Source organism: Dysidea avara, chromosome 4, assembly GCF_963678975.1.
Source record: "Dysidea avara chromosome 4, odDysAvar1.4, whole genome shotgun sequence".
Taxonomy (NCBI): Eukaryota; Metazoa; Porifera; class Demospongiae; order Dictyoceratida; family Dysideidae; genus Dysidea; species Dysidea avara.
In genome coordinates, this window is record NC_089275.1 from 7929720 (window position 1) to 7941908 (window position 12189).

General features: G+C 37.0%; 1 protein-coding gene across 1 annotated transcript; it reads right to left on the reverse strand.

Annotated features, from left to right (window-relative positions):
• Window positions 1–10954: 10954 nt before the first annotated feature.
• LOC136253504 (TNF receptor-associated factor 4-like) lies at window positions 10955–12189 on the reverse strand. The gene is made up of 3 exons (XM_066046175.1): window positions 12071–12189; window positions 11517–11847; window positions 10955–11449 (listed from the first exon to the last, which is right to left on the reverse strand). Exons 1-3 carry the CDS (start codon window positions 12187–12189, stop codon window positions 10955–10957), a joined length of 945 nt encoding a protein of 314 aa, XP_065902247.1.

Below are 12189 nucleotides of genomic sequence, written 5' to 3' on the forward strand. Positions count from 1 at the left end.
CTTATAAATAAGGAGATATGGTTGGTGAGAGATAGCTATTGTCATTGTTAGCATGTAATGACATTTTTTGGGGGGGGGGGGGGTGTCTTCGACTTACAGTTAGGCTGAAATTGTGATTCAGAGTGGAACCCTTCTTGCCCCTGGGGCCCCTCTTTAACTCTTTGCCCTGGGCCCCCTAATTTCTCTGGGTGGCCCTGAGTAGTTGTGAGAATGGTATGAGTGAAAGAATACTCAGGTACACTGGTATAGTGACTCTTTGTACAGTCACGATAAGGGATACAAGATGTGTGTCAGTGTCCCTATACCTTATGAAGGGTCCACATGATGATGAGCTGACATGGGGAAAGGTTGAAGTGAAATTGTTGAACCAGATCAGTGACTGTGAACACTGTATATACATCAAGTGTGTGTTTTAGTGATCATGTACCTGTGGCTGGTAGAGTCACTGATGGTAGCATAGCCACTAAAGGTTGGGGAAGGCCAGGTTATAAAAGTCTCCACAAGGTCATTCTCACATGTCAGTATCTCAAGGATGATTGTATCTTCCTCCAAGTTAGTAAACTGTGTAGATATAGTGACTTTTTGGAACCGTATGTAACTTTAGTTCTAGGACCACATCAAGAAATAGTATTGTCCTCTGATAGATCAAGGAATGAAAGTTTGTGTTATATCTAAAGCTGAGTGATAGTATAACTATCACTATTCATGATTGATAGTAATTTTTATATCACGATAGCGATAGTACCACAATATTACTAGCAGTAATCAAAGACACTCAACCTCACAAATATGACTCATGAATAATCCAATTACATACCAAGTATCTGCTTTTCTAACATTGGTAAAAATTGTTATGTATATAAACAGTACAATAGTACTGTATAGTAGGGACCACAAAGGTTTAGGCATGGCCTATGAAACACATGACACAAAAACCAGCCTCACTTTTCCCTGACGACTATGAGGCAGTATTAGTTGGGTAAACTAAGCCCAAACAAGCTTTCAGATCAACCTGAAATGCTTTCAACAAGTTGCTATAGAATTTTAAAAATATCTTATTTAACGGAATTTTCTATACTGGCTGAGTAACTGACTGATGTCTTCAGATAAGCGTAACTCGATAATGGCTAAAGCTACGGGCTTGAGTTTTTCACTGTTCGATGTCGCGTTGGCCCGAGAGGTGCCTTTTGGCATACTGCAGTACGTAAAATGCATTCTTCATGGACTTACCAGTGTCCTCCTTTGCATCCCATTCATCTTTGCTGACAGCGAAAAGTGTCAATTTGGTGGTAGCACATGATGGCTTCCCTCCGTAACAGAAATCGTCCATATTTTTCATAGTGGCTACTTTGAATGCAGAGGTGCTTTTTGAACAGTTCTTGATTTGTAATGCTGTGTAATTGGCTGACAATGAAGCATAATGGATACTTCGTTTTTCAGACAATAATTGATAGCTGGATCGCATGGCACCCTTTCTTTCTTTTGATGCAGTATGCATGGGTTCACCAGTCATAATAATTTTATTTACAGAAAAATTAATACACAAGTACACAAAATGTTTGAGTTTTTAACTAGAGTAGAGACCATAACAGATCAGTAAAAAATACTGAAACTAGCTAGAGGATATCACAGTAAAACAATAAGAAGTTATATCCTTACTGTGCATTTCCATTATGGTATCTTGAGCACAGTAGAGATATAACACTTCTTATTGTTTTACTGTGGTTTAATATTGTGCTCTACTCCAGCTTGTTTCAGTAATTTTTATTGATGTGTTATGGTCCCTACTCTAGTTGAAAATTACAAAAAAAATTGTGTATACTTGTTACAGTTGTAATCTTTGTTGTGCGTGTTGTACTGGACTTTCATAGTTGCCTTAACTTTAACAATATCATGCTTCTTTTTTGACTAACAACAGGATATGCATAATTTATAATGATAGTATGATTGCATACTATCATAATCATGATTGTTACTCACTATCATGATAATCAAAAGATCACAATGGTTGCTCAGCTCTACTCGTATCCATAGTTACTGACTACCCACCACCTCCACCACAATTTTGCCAAATATCAAATTTATAATTTATCCAATGTGTCTTGTAACTTGGTAACTATCTGTGGGTTAATTATTAGGCAGAGGAGGTTGGACGTGCTCTAAGCACTACCTAAATGTATTACTCTTAGTTGATTTGTTTTATTTGGTATTTCACGTGACCCTCAATAGTCACAATGCAAAACTGAAAAATGATGGGGTTCGCTGGGGTTCATTAGATATCCTCGCATAAGCTTCAAGACAATGTACTTTGTTTTGAATTCTGGGTGAAATTAATAAGTTGTGGACCTGTGGTTTGGTGTATACAACTTCACCAGACTTGTCATGTACGTATTCTATATGCAGAACAATGATGATTCACTGTATTACACTGAGATTGGCATAATTATTACCCTCCATAAAATGATTTTTGCGTAATTCATTTGAGTGGCGCTTTAAATATGTTCAACCTTCTCTGATTATTAGGAGAAGAGTACAAAGTTCACCCATTTTTATGCTGTTTTAAATTGACAAGCATACAAAAAAAGTTCAAATATAGAAAATTAAAAAAGTACTATAACAAGCTGGAGTAGTGCACGATATTAAATCACAAAGAAGTCCTACTATGCTTAAGATACCACAATGAAAATGTACAGTAGGAATACCTCATCACTCCATTCTAGGGACCCGCCGATTATGCTAGCATAATTTTGAGCATAATAGGTACCTAAAAGCATTGAGCATAATGCCAGCATAATAGGTTAAATATTTGTACGATAGTGTAAATTCTTGCTGGGAAAATGACAATTGCAAAATAAGATCGATATACTCTAATAGAGCAGTCAGTAACTCTAATAGAACAATCATCAAACCGACTGTTCTATTAGAGTATATCGATCTTGTCTCTTACATGCAGGCATGCAGCAAGAATTTATTATTTGTGTTCCAGCCACTCATTTTTTTCTTTCTATACAGTGTTAAACTAGTAGCAAAGAATATGAACTAAGGCATGAACATTGAGCATAATCGAGCATAATAGGTAAATATTGAGCATTAATTTAAGCATAATAGGTGAATTTTTGAGCAGTGCAGCATAGCATAATAGGTAAAATTATGAGCATAATCGGCGGGTCCCTACTCCATTCATGTCCAAGTTTGCCATCAGATTCCACCGTACATATCCTATGTAGGATGTCCTACTGTGGGACAAGATTTGTCCCATGTGTTCCCTAAATCCTACATGGCCATCCAACCAATCCTTTCGGTCCTATATAGGACAAAGTGGACATCCTTAGGCCTGTCCCAAATGTCCCAAGTGGGAACATGTGCCCTCCTCCCAAAAAACTACAAGCAAAGATTGAGATACTCTAATAAAGCAGTCAGTCAAATACTCTAATAGAACAGTCACCACATGCAACACTATTAAGAATCCTCCACAGTTACTGAGTATATATGAAAGCTGGCATCTGTAGCACCATCCCATGGGCACATATAGCCACTAATTGCTAGTTAGGAATTTGTAGATAAAAAGCATGTGGTCCTTTGTATGCCATTGTATATTATGACAATTGGTTCATAACTGAACTACTTATGACTGCCTACAACTCTTGATCAATGCAGATCACTAGAAAGAAAGCATACTTTTATATTTAATATTTACATATTTGTGCATCAAACTGCTCTTCATCAAAAGTTTCAGCCCTGAAACATATACAGTGCCTTTAGCTTCTGGGGGGCTGCACTCCCCATACTTAATAGAGAAACTCCTGCAAGGCAGGTACGTACCATTGCTGTAGTGCAGGTATACTGATGCTATGTTCTATGTGACTGGGTCTGGGAAAACTGGTCTTATCGCCCATGACAGGAGATTTGATTTTTCACCAAGAAATCAAAGTTACAAGAACAAACTATCAAATTTCACAATCAAGACTTCATGGTCTGCTTTTGCTGGCTGCTTTTCCCTATATAGCACAGTGGCAATCCATACATGCAGTCTGGGGCCTTAATAGAGCTCTGGTCAGCCTGAGGGTGGCTGTACAACTCCATAGTGTTGGATAAGGACCTGTGCTGTAAATTTCCTTACATATCATTTTAGCCAATTTTGAGACATGGATGGCCCATAACTTGGCCTAATTCATCCCTATGACCCTATATGTATCCTTCCTCTTCAACTTTTCAAACAGCCTCTTTTTAGAGCTCGCCTGATACATTCAACCTCGGTTTAAAAACTGGGTTAGCTGCTGGCTACCATTGGATGCTCTGGAGGGTAAGGAATTGGTGTAAAACGTGTGAAAATTTGGTACACATAGCTTCAACGAATACAAAATACTGAAAACCGGCATTATAAATAGACAGTAAGACCAGTTTTCCCAAGACCGGGTCGCATATTTCTTTTTGCTGTTAGCCATGTAGAATGCTATTGTACATGTATGGCCTGCATGACAGGTACTACTATTATAAATTGTCTGTGTGGTACTGTTCTTTAACTACATAGGTCTGCTGTAAATAAAGCTCATTATTGTGGTTACATCATTTCAGGATGCAGTCTCAAGTATAATGTGACATCACCATGCATACTACATAGCTGCATACATAAAATTTTAATGCTTGGTTCCCATTATATTAAAATTATACAGTTAACGTGGAGATGGTATGCATAGGGCAATTTAAAGTTTAATTTGTAACATATGCATGCACAATATGGCAAGTCCTGCATTAGCTGTATGGCAGGTACCAATGCAATGGTCATTTCTTTTGATGTCAGTGAGTTTAAAAGCTGTCGAATGATGTTACAGCCTGCGTAATATAGGACAGGTACATGTACACATCTGTGTGGTAAAGATATATGTATACACATTGCTATAGCAGTACTGCAATACTTGCAGGCTCATGTACTTTAAAATCACACAGCATGCCATGCATGCTGTGTGAATACATGGTGCCGATATTTAATGTTTATGACTTTTAGTTAGTGTGGATGCTATAGTATAGCTATATATTTTGAAGTCATATTTGTATGGGGTATAGAGTGTCCACTGTGAAAAAGGTGGGATATAAGATGGTATTTCCAGTGGCTTATTGAATACAAATAAGCCTTAATATAAACCCTGTATTATACTCATTTTATACTTTAGTATAATCCATACTATACTATTGCATATATGGTTTCAGTTTATTTACCACATTACCTGAATTAGCTTATATCTAGTATAATGTCCACACCATACCATCACATATATGGTTTCAGTATGTTTAACACATTAACTAAAGCCTTACATGAAATTGTTAGTATAATACAGGTTATACCAAGCTTTTTTGTATTCAATAAGCCACTGGAAATACCATCTTATATCCCTCTTTTTTCACAGTGGTCTAACTGCCAATATGGCCTGTACAAAAACACTGCTGCAAGTTCACTTTTGATCATATGTACACCTCTAGCCTGTTCTACAGATGGCAAAGAACTGTTGATAAGTGATGATTGGTATTGATAAAGTCTAGCCTTTCTTCTAAAAGAAGTCTGAGGTATTACTTGCAGCAGTGTGTTTGTTGAATGTACTGCAGTTAGACACTCTATCCCATACAAATTATTATATACTCTTGATGCTACATATGAAAAATCTTTAGAAAGCAGTGTATATGCATGTTCAAACCTATATTGCTATATATAGGAGGAGTATCATAATTGCGTGTTGTTAAGCCTCAAGGTAATCGTGGTAGAGGAGCTGGACTGACCACTGCTGCTAGTTTCATGATCATTATATTATGTGTGGAGTGCTCACCTTGTTGTTCTGAAGAACCTTGACTTTATAAAGTGTTGTATTCCGTACTCTATAATTATCATGTACCACGGTAGTGGTATCATGTACCACGGTAGTGGTACATAATAGGGATCAGGCAGAAATTTTTCAAAACACTCTAATAGAACGCACGCCAAAAGCAGCCTTCCGGGCTTTAGATTTTATTTCTAAAACATTCTAGACCTTTCTTTTGTGTTTAAAACACTAGCCAACAAGTATTAAAAGTAAGGGAAATGGTTTTAGGTGTTTTTTAAAATTTTGAAAATGGTTAGATTCTCCATCTCCTTCTTTCTTTCTTCTTTCTTGTTTCGCGCGCCTACAGCTCGTAGGAAGTAGATATCAGCCCTAAAAACGTATGGCGTATTTACAAAACATTCGTACCCAGGTCTGTGTGGTATTAAAATCTTCCCTCTCTAATGCGATTGCGAGATATAGAGCAAGAATCACTCTTCGAGACGCCATTCGATCGAGAAGCCATACAGATGATAATATAGAATTGTTTAAAATTCCATTGCTTTAGCTCACAGGACTAAAATGCATCAAGTTGTATCACACTAAACATTAAACATAACTATTGTTCACTGAAACTCGGGTTTTAGACTTCCTTCATTACGAGACAGTGAAGGGGGTGTGGCCCGCACCTCGTCACTTAAACTATTACTGTACGCCTTTCGTGTATACTTTCTATTATATTCTTCAGCTGTTTACCAGCTAAGAGTCGACATAAAAAGGCTTGTAAGCTATTGGAACACACTGGTAAATTTCGAATTGAAAAGGGGTGTGTCCCTTCCGTACGCGATTGAAAAATAAAAAGCGGGATACTCCGTATACTCAGCACTTTAATTGGAGTCGACCACGTTTTGTCAAGCGTGTGTTTTACTCGTGTTGAGGAAGAGGAAGAGGACAATGATTAAACTTAATTATGTAATTGTTTATTAAACTTATTTATGTAATTGTTTATTGCCAGTTGATATTACAATGGGTTTCTTTATTAAACAATCATGTACTGTTGCCGGGGAACGTATATTTAAGAAGTAGTCCATGTGCATGGACATGAAAAAAATCATGAAACTAGTGGGGCAAAAAAATTATTAATTTTCAACAAGTAGAATAGGGATCAAAGATTTGATTTTGAAAAAAACTGCGTAAACAAGAAGTAATAGGGATGATAATCCACAAAATTCTATGCATCATCAGTTCAAAGCAAGTTATTTGAATAGTGTACACTCAATTTGCGATTCCTATTTCAACTTGTGGTTAAATTTTGTTAAAATGTTGAAATAGGAATCGCAAATTGAGTGTACACTATTCAAATAACTTGCTTTGAACTGATGATGCATAGAATTTTGTGGATTATCATCCCTATTACTTCTTGTTTACGCAGTTTTTTTCAAAATCAAATCTTTGATCCCTATTCTACTTGTTGAAAATTAATAATTTTTTTGCCCCACTAGTAGTATATACATATTATGCTGTTTTTATACCCAACCATAGATCCTTTACACTTTTTAAGATCTATAGTTATGATCAAACTTTATATTGTGTCTATTTGATGGGATACCATTACAATGCAATGCAGAGTAAATCTTTATGATGTACAGTGTACTTGTGCATAAATGTGTGCATGCACCATTCACTAACTTTTACTCTGACACCCCTGATCAAGAGTTCATTATTATATAATTAACACAGAGAGAGAGTGCATCTAGCTAACTGCCCCACAATGCAGCCTGACTGGGAATCATTGAACAAACCTGTTAATTGATCTTTGATAAATTAACACTGTTAATGGGAATTGAGAACTGATTGAGAAGTAGTATATTATGTGTTGTCAAAGCCTTTGCTCTACTGAGATATGGATGTAATTTTGCTGAAATGTATCCTAGCAATCCTACATAGTTAGACACTCTCCCTCACTATTTTATATCATGAACTCTTGGTAAGAGAGCCATCAGGAAAAGCACTGAGCCATGCGACACCTCAGTTTAAACACAAAACGCTTTAGCTACCATTTTAACATCACTCACCAGTTGAAGTATGTGGCTATTAATGTGAACTTTTTCCTGTTTGAACAAGTTATACTGACAGTTAGGCACTCTCTCACTACTTAAAAATATATACCTATGAAACAGTTGTAGCTGGCTTAATGACCATGGTTGCATGGAGGTGCATGCCCACTACTAGCTGAAACAGGTAGACATATGGCTGGTTTCCTGAGATTGCCACTGTGCTTGTACTGTTAAAACAGATGTGTTAGCAGTCACATTATTAGTAGAACCTCTCGTAGATGAACGGATGCTATAATAGCATCTCTCCTAGATGTTACAATGACGGCTTTTGTACAGCATCATTTGATGCTATGGTAGCACCCGTAGCAAGTATTAAATTCACATCACATACAAAAATTCTGCAAAATAAAATAAAACAGTAGTTACGCTGTATGACGATGAATTTACAATTGAACCATACAGAGTTCTTAAAGTTTGGTTATGTGCTTCTGACAGGAAGCTTGTTCTGATGCCCTGCTCAAGTTGAAGTCGCTCCATTCCTGAACAATAACAGATGTGAGCTCAGTTGGGATATCAATAACAGTTGCTGTTGAGGTCTACAGTAACATCTTCAATATCTTTGAAACAGGATCAAGGTGACTTCATAAACTGTTCAAATTTACATCACACAGAAATTAACAACAGAGCTAATAGCATAATATATTCACCGCCATGATATTCCATACAGTGAAACTAGCACTTGCATCATGTTTAGACACACTTCAAGCCAAAAAGCATCGTGACAAAAACTGGAACACACAAAGGACATCATTTTTATGTTGCACAAAAGTTTCCAGTGGTCATCTTGCACCTCCAGTTTAGATTTAATGAAATATAACACTCCATCTCAGGGGCGGATCTATGATTTCAGAAGGGGGGGTGCTAACAGAGACATTTATAGTGGCTGGCTGGCTAAGAAAGGCAACAACTGGTTGATACAACTACTGTAGTATAGTGTGCTTTATAGTATGTAAAGCACACTCAGCATGCGGAGCATGCTCTATCTAGGGGGTCTGGGGGCATGCCCCCACATGAAAATTTAGTAAATTTAGCATATTGAGAGATTAAATTTGGTATATATTTTTGACAGAAAATTGATGTCACTTTGTTTAAGTGGTTCACAATCTTTCTAAAGCATTGTGAGTCACCTAAGCGTAATAATGATGAACGACACTATTATCTATTCCCCAACAATTGTACTACTAGCTGTCACATGTAAGTATATAGGCCACAGCCAGCAACTAAAAATATTCTCTATTCTTTACATCTTAAAAAACAGGAAGGGGAAAGATATATGGGTATCAGCTACACATACATGATCAACACTAAAAAAAGTTGCCATTTGTGTTTGAAATACCTTAAGTTGGCCATGGCTAAATTTAGTGGTACACTAAACTTAGCATTTTATGTTTTTTTTTGCTAAATTTAATACTGTACCTGTAAAATGTTTGATCAGTTGATTATGTTACTTCATGAATTAATAAAATTGCTTTATGTGATAAATTCGTCAATATACGAGATCATTTTTAGTCAGTGTATATAGTGTGCTTTACAGTCTCATGGCTCAAACTATAATGTCAAAACAGTAACAATGAAGAGAGGGTTTGAGAGGGCAAGTATACACTCACCATGCATTGTGTAGAGTACACATGCGTAGAACTTTCTAGCTAGGGGGTCTGAGGGCAGGCTCTCCTTTGGAAAATTTTGCAAAATGGCTACCACAAGATTGAATCTGGAAGTTACTTTTAGCCAAATACTGCCGTATTGTACTGAAAGATTGTCGGTACAAGATGGATGAGTTTAATTGTAAGCACTTTTAGTTGAAAACAAAGCTACACTTTAAATGTTATATATTGGATTTTAGGCAATGTATAATAGTGGATTGTCAAGAGAATAAAGAGTATATAGTTGATTGTAAGGAAGGTAAAATATTGGACCAAAGAGAATTTTAAATATATAGGATTGGATAATAAGGTCATGTGGTCATGTGTAGAGATTTAAAATGCACACACAAATAACTTCAACTTTATAGCCAGACTGTTTCAATCTGGCTTTTTACAACTATGGCCCCATCATCATATTGTACAACTGGAGTCCTAAGTCACTTACATATACGTATACAACTAGTTTTTGGCCTCAACTAACCCCCCTTTAGTTCCTGGGTACACTGACAGCATAAATTCTGCATTATTTTGAGCTCATAAAGTTCAACTTCAAGGAGTTTGTGAATGAAAACTCCAGTAGATGTATGTTATTTATATTTTATTTATACTAAAAAATAGGAAGATTCAGTATGGAACTTAGGGTGCTGCCTATAACTGATAAAGCAGATAAAACAGCTCTCAGACACTGCAGCCTTGTTACCTTTAATATACATGCAAAGAAATTCACTATAATTACTGTTTACTTGCAAGAGAATGCATGTCAACCTATGCAGCAAGTATGCAGCAACAACTGAAAGTACCCACTATAATATTAAATCACGTTTGAGGGTTTGACAGTCTGAAGTTGTTTTCAGAAAGAATTATTGATGTTTTAAAATGATTCATTCAGTATATAATATGGTATAAATTTCCTTTAAGTGATCGTGATTATTGAAAAGCAGGATGTTGATAGCAGTGCACATACAGGTCATGAAGACACACAGATAACTTCTTGAAAACATGGTGGATGTTCTATTAGAGTATTTGACTGTTCTATTAGAGTATTTTTGATTTTAGCAGCTTTTAGGCTAAGTCTTACACCAGAAGTATAATTTTGAACCCTTGAGTAATTCTTAGAGAAGATTAGCCATTCCCCTTACTCTTTCCATCCTTTCATTGCCGTATAAGATGCAATTGCAACTTCTAGAATCTTCTTAGCTTGCATAGTAAAATTTTGGAGGGGGGTGCTTCAGCACCCAAAGCACTCCCTCTAAATCCGCTCTTGAGTAACCATGGATACACTTAATAAAACAATGATATGATTCAAGCGTACCTGCATGCTTGAAATGTGAGAGAATAATACAATACCACAACTTTGAAGAGCATAACAAATAAAGCTATACACTATTTGTTATAGTTTCAATGTCTACAGTTTACTAACTTGGAAGAAGATACAATTATCTTTGAGATACTGGCATGTGAGAGTGACCTTGTGGAGGTCTTCATTAGAAATGAACTGCGGTCTTCCCCAACCTCTACCTATGTCACCACCAGTGATTCTACCAGCAGGAACATCTGTGGTACTATCATCATAGTTCATAGTCCATGAATGATGCTCACAGTCACTAATCTGGTTCAAAAGTTTTACTTCAAACTTTCCCCTCAGTGACCATGTTAGTTCATCATCATGTGGACCCTTCATGAGGTACAGGTATGCTGACAGGTGAGTATCTTTACCAGAACCATTACCAGCTGGGTAAACACGCAGGCACATCTTGTATCCCTTATCATGAGAATAAAATGCACTGTAACTGCATAATATGGACTTCTCTTCATGAATATCAGCAATACACAAGATTACTGGGCACACCTGATCATCTGATTTCACCACTGTTTTCCCAGTCATTAAATTGAGAGACCACTGTGCTGTTAAAATGACTGACACTGAATGTGTGTCTCTGCAATAATGCTTTGCTTGAATGTGTAACAATTGGATGTAGTGCCATCATTACTGCAGTCAGTTGAGATGAAGTTAGTGATAAATGTTTCTCCATTTTCTCTTTCTTGTGAAACTCCAAGTCTTTACGCATCATCCTCTCCTCACACCCCACATTGTGATACTCACACTGGACCGGACACACCTTCCTATGTGCTTCCATCTCTTTGCGAGGGAGACTTCCAACTCCACACTTGTTTAGACAGGATATGGGAAGCTTGGGACACTGTTCCTTGTGTTCTCCCTCAATAAACTGATGTTCTCCTGTAATGTGGTAGTACTGACAGTCCACCTTACGATATGGACACTCAGTCTCAACATGACTGGTCAGATATCGTCATTGTAACATCTTCCCACATTTATGTGAGCACTCAACTTCCTAAAGAGGACACTCTTTCTTGTGCTCTGCCATGTCTTCATGAGGAATACATCGAACCACTGCTTTGGCATAAGGGTGTTATGTGCACGTCCTTACAATTGCAAAATTGATAAGGATAACTAAGTGTACAACTGTTAGGACAAGGTAAAGGAAGCTTGGGGCACTACTTCTTATGCTCTCCCTGGATAAACTGATTTCCTCCTGTAATGTGGCAGTACTGACAGCCAACCTTATAACATGGACACTCAGTCTCAACATGACTGGTCAGGTATCGTCGTTGTAACAT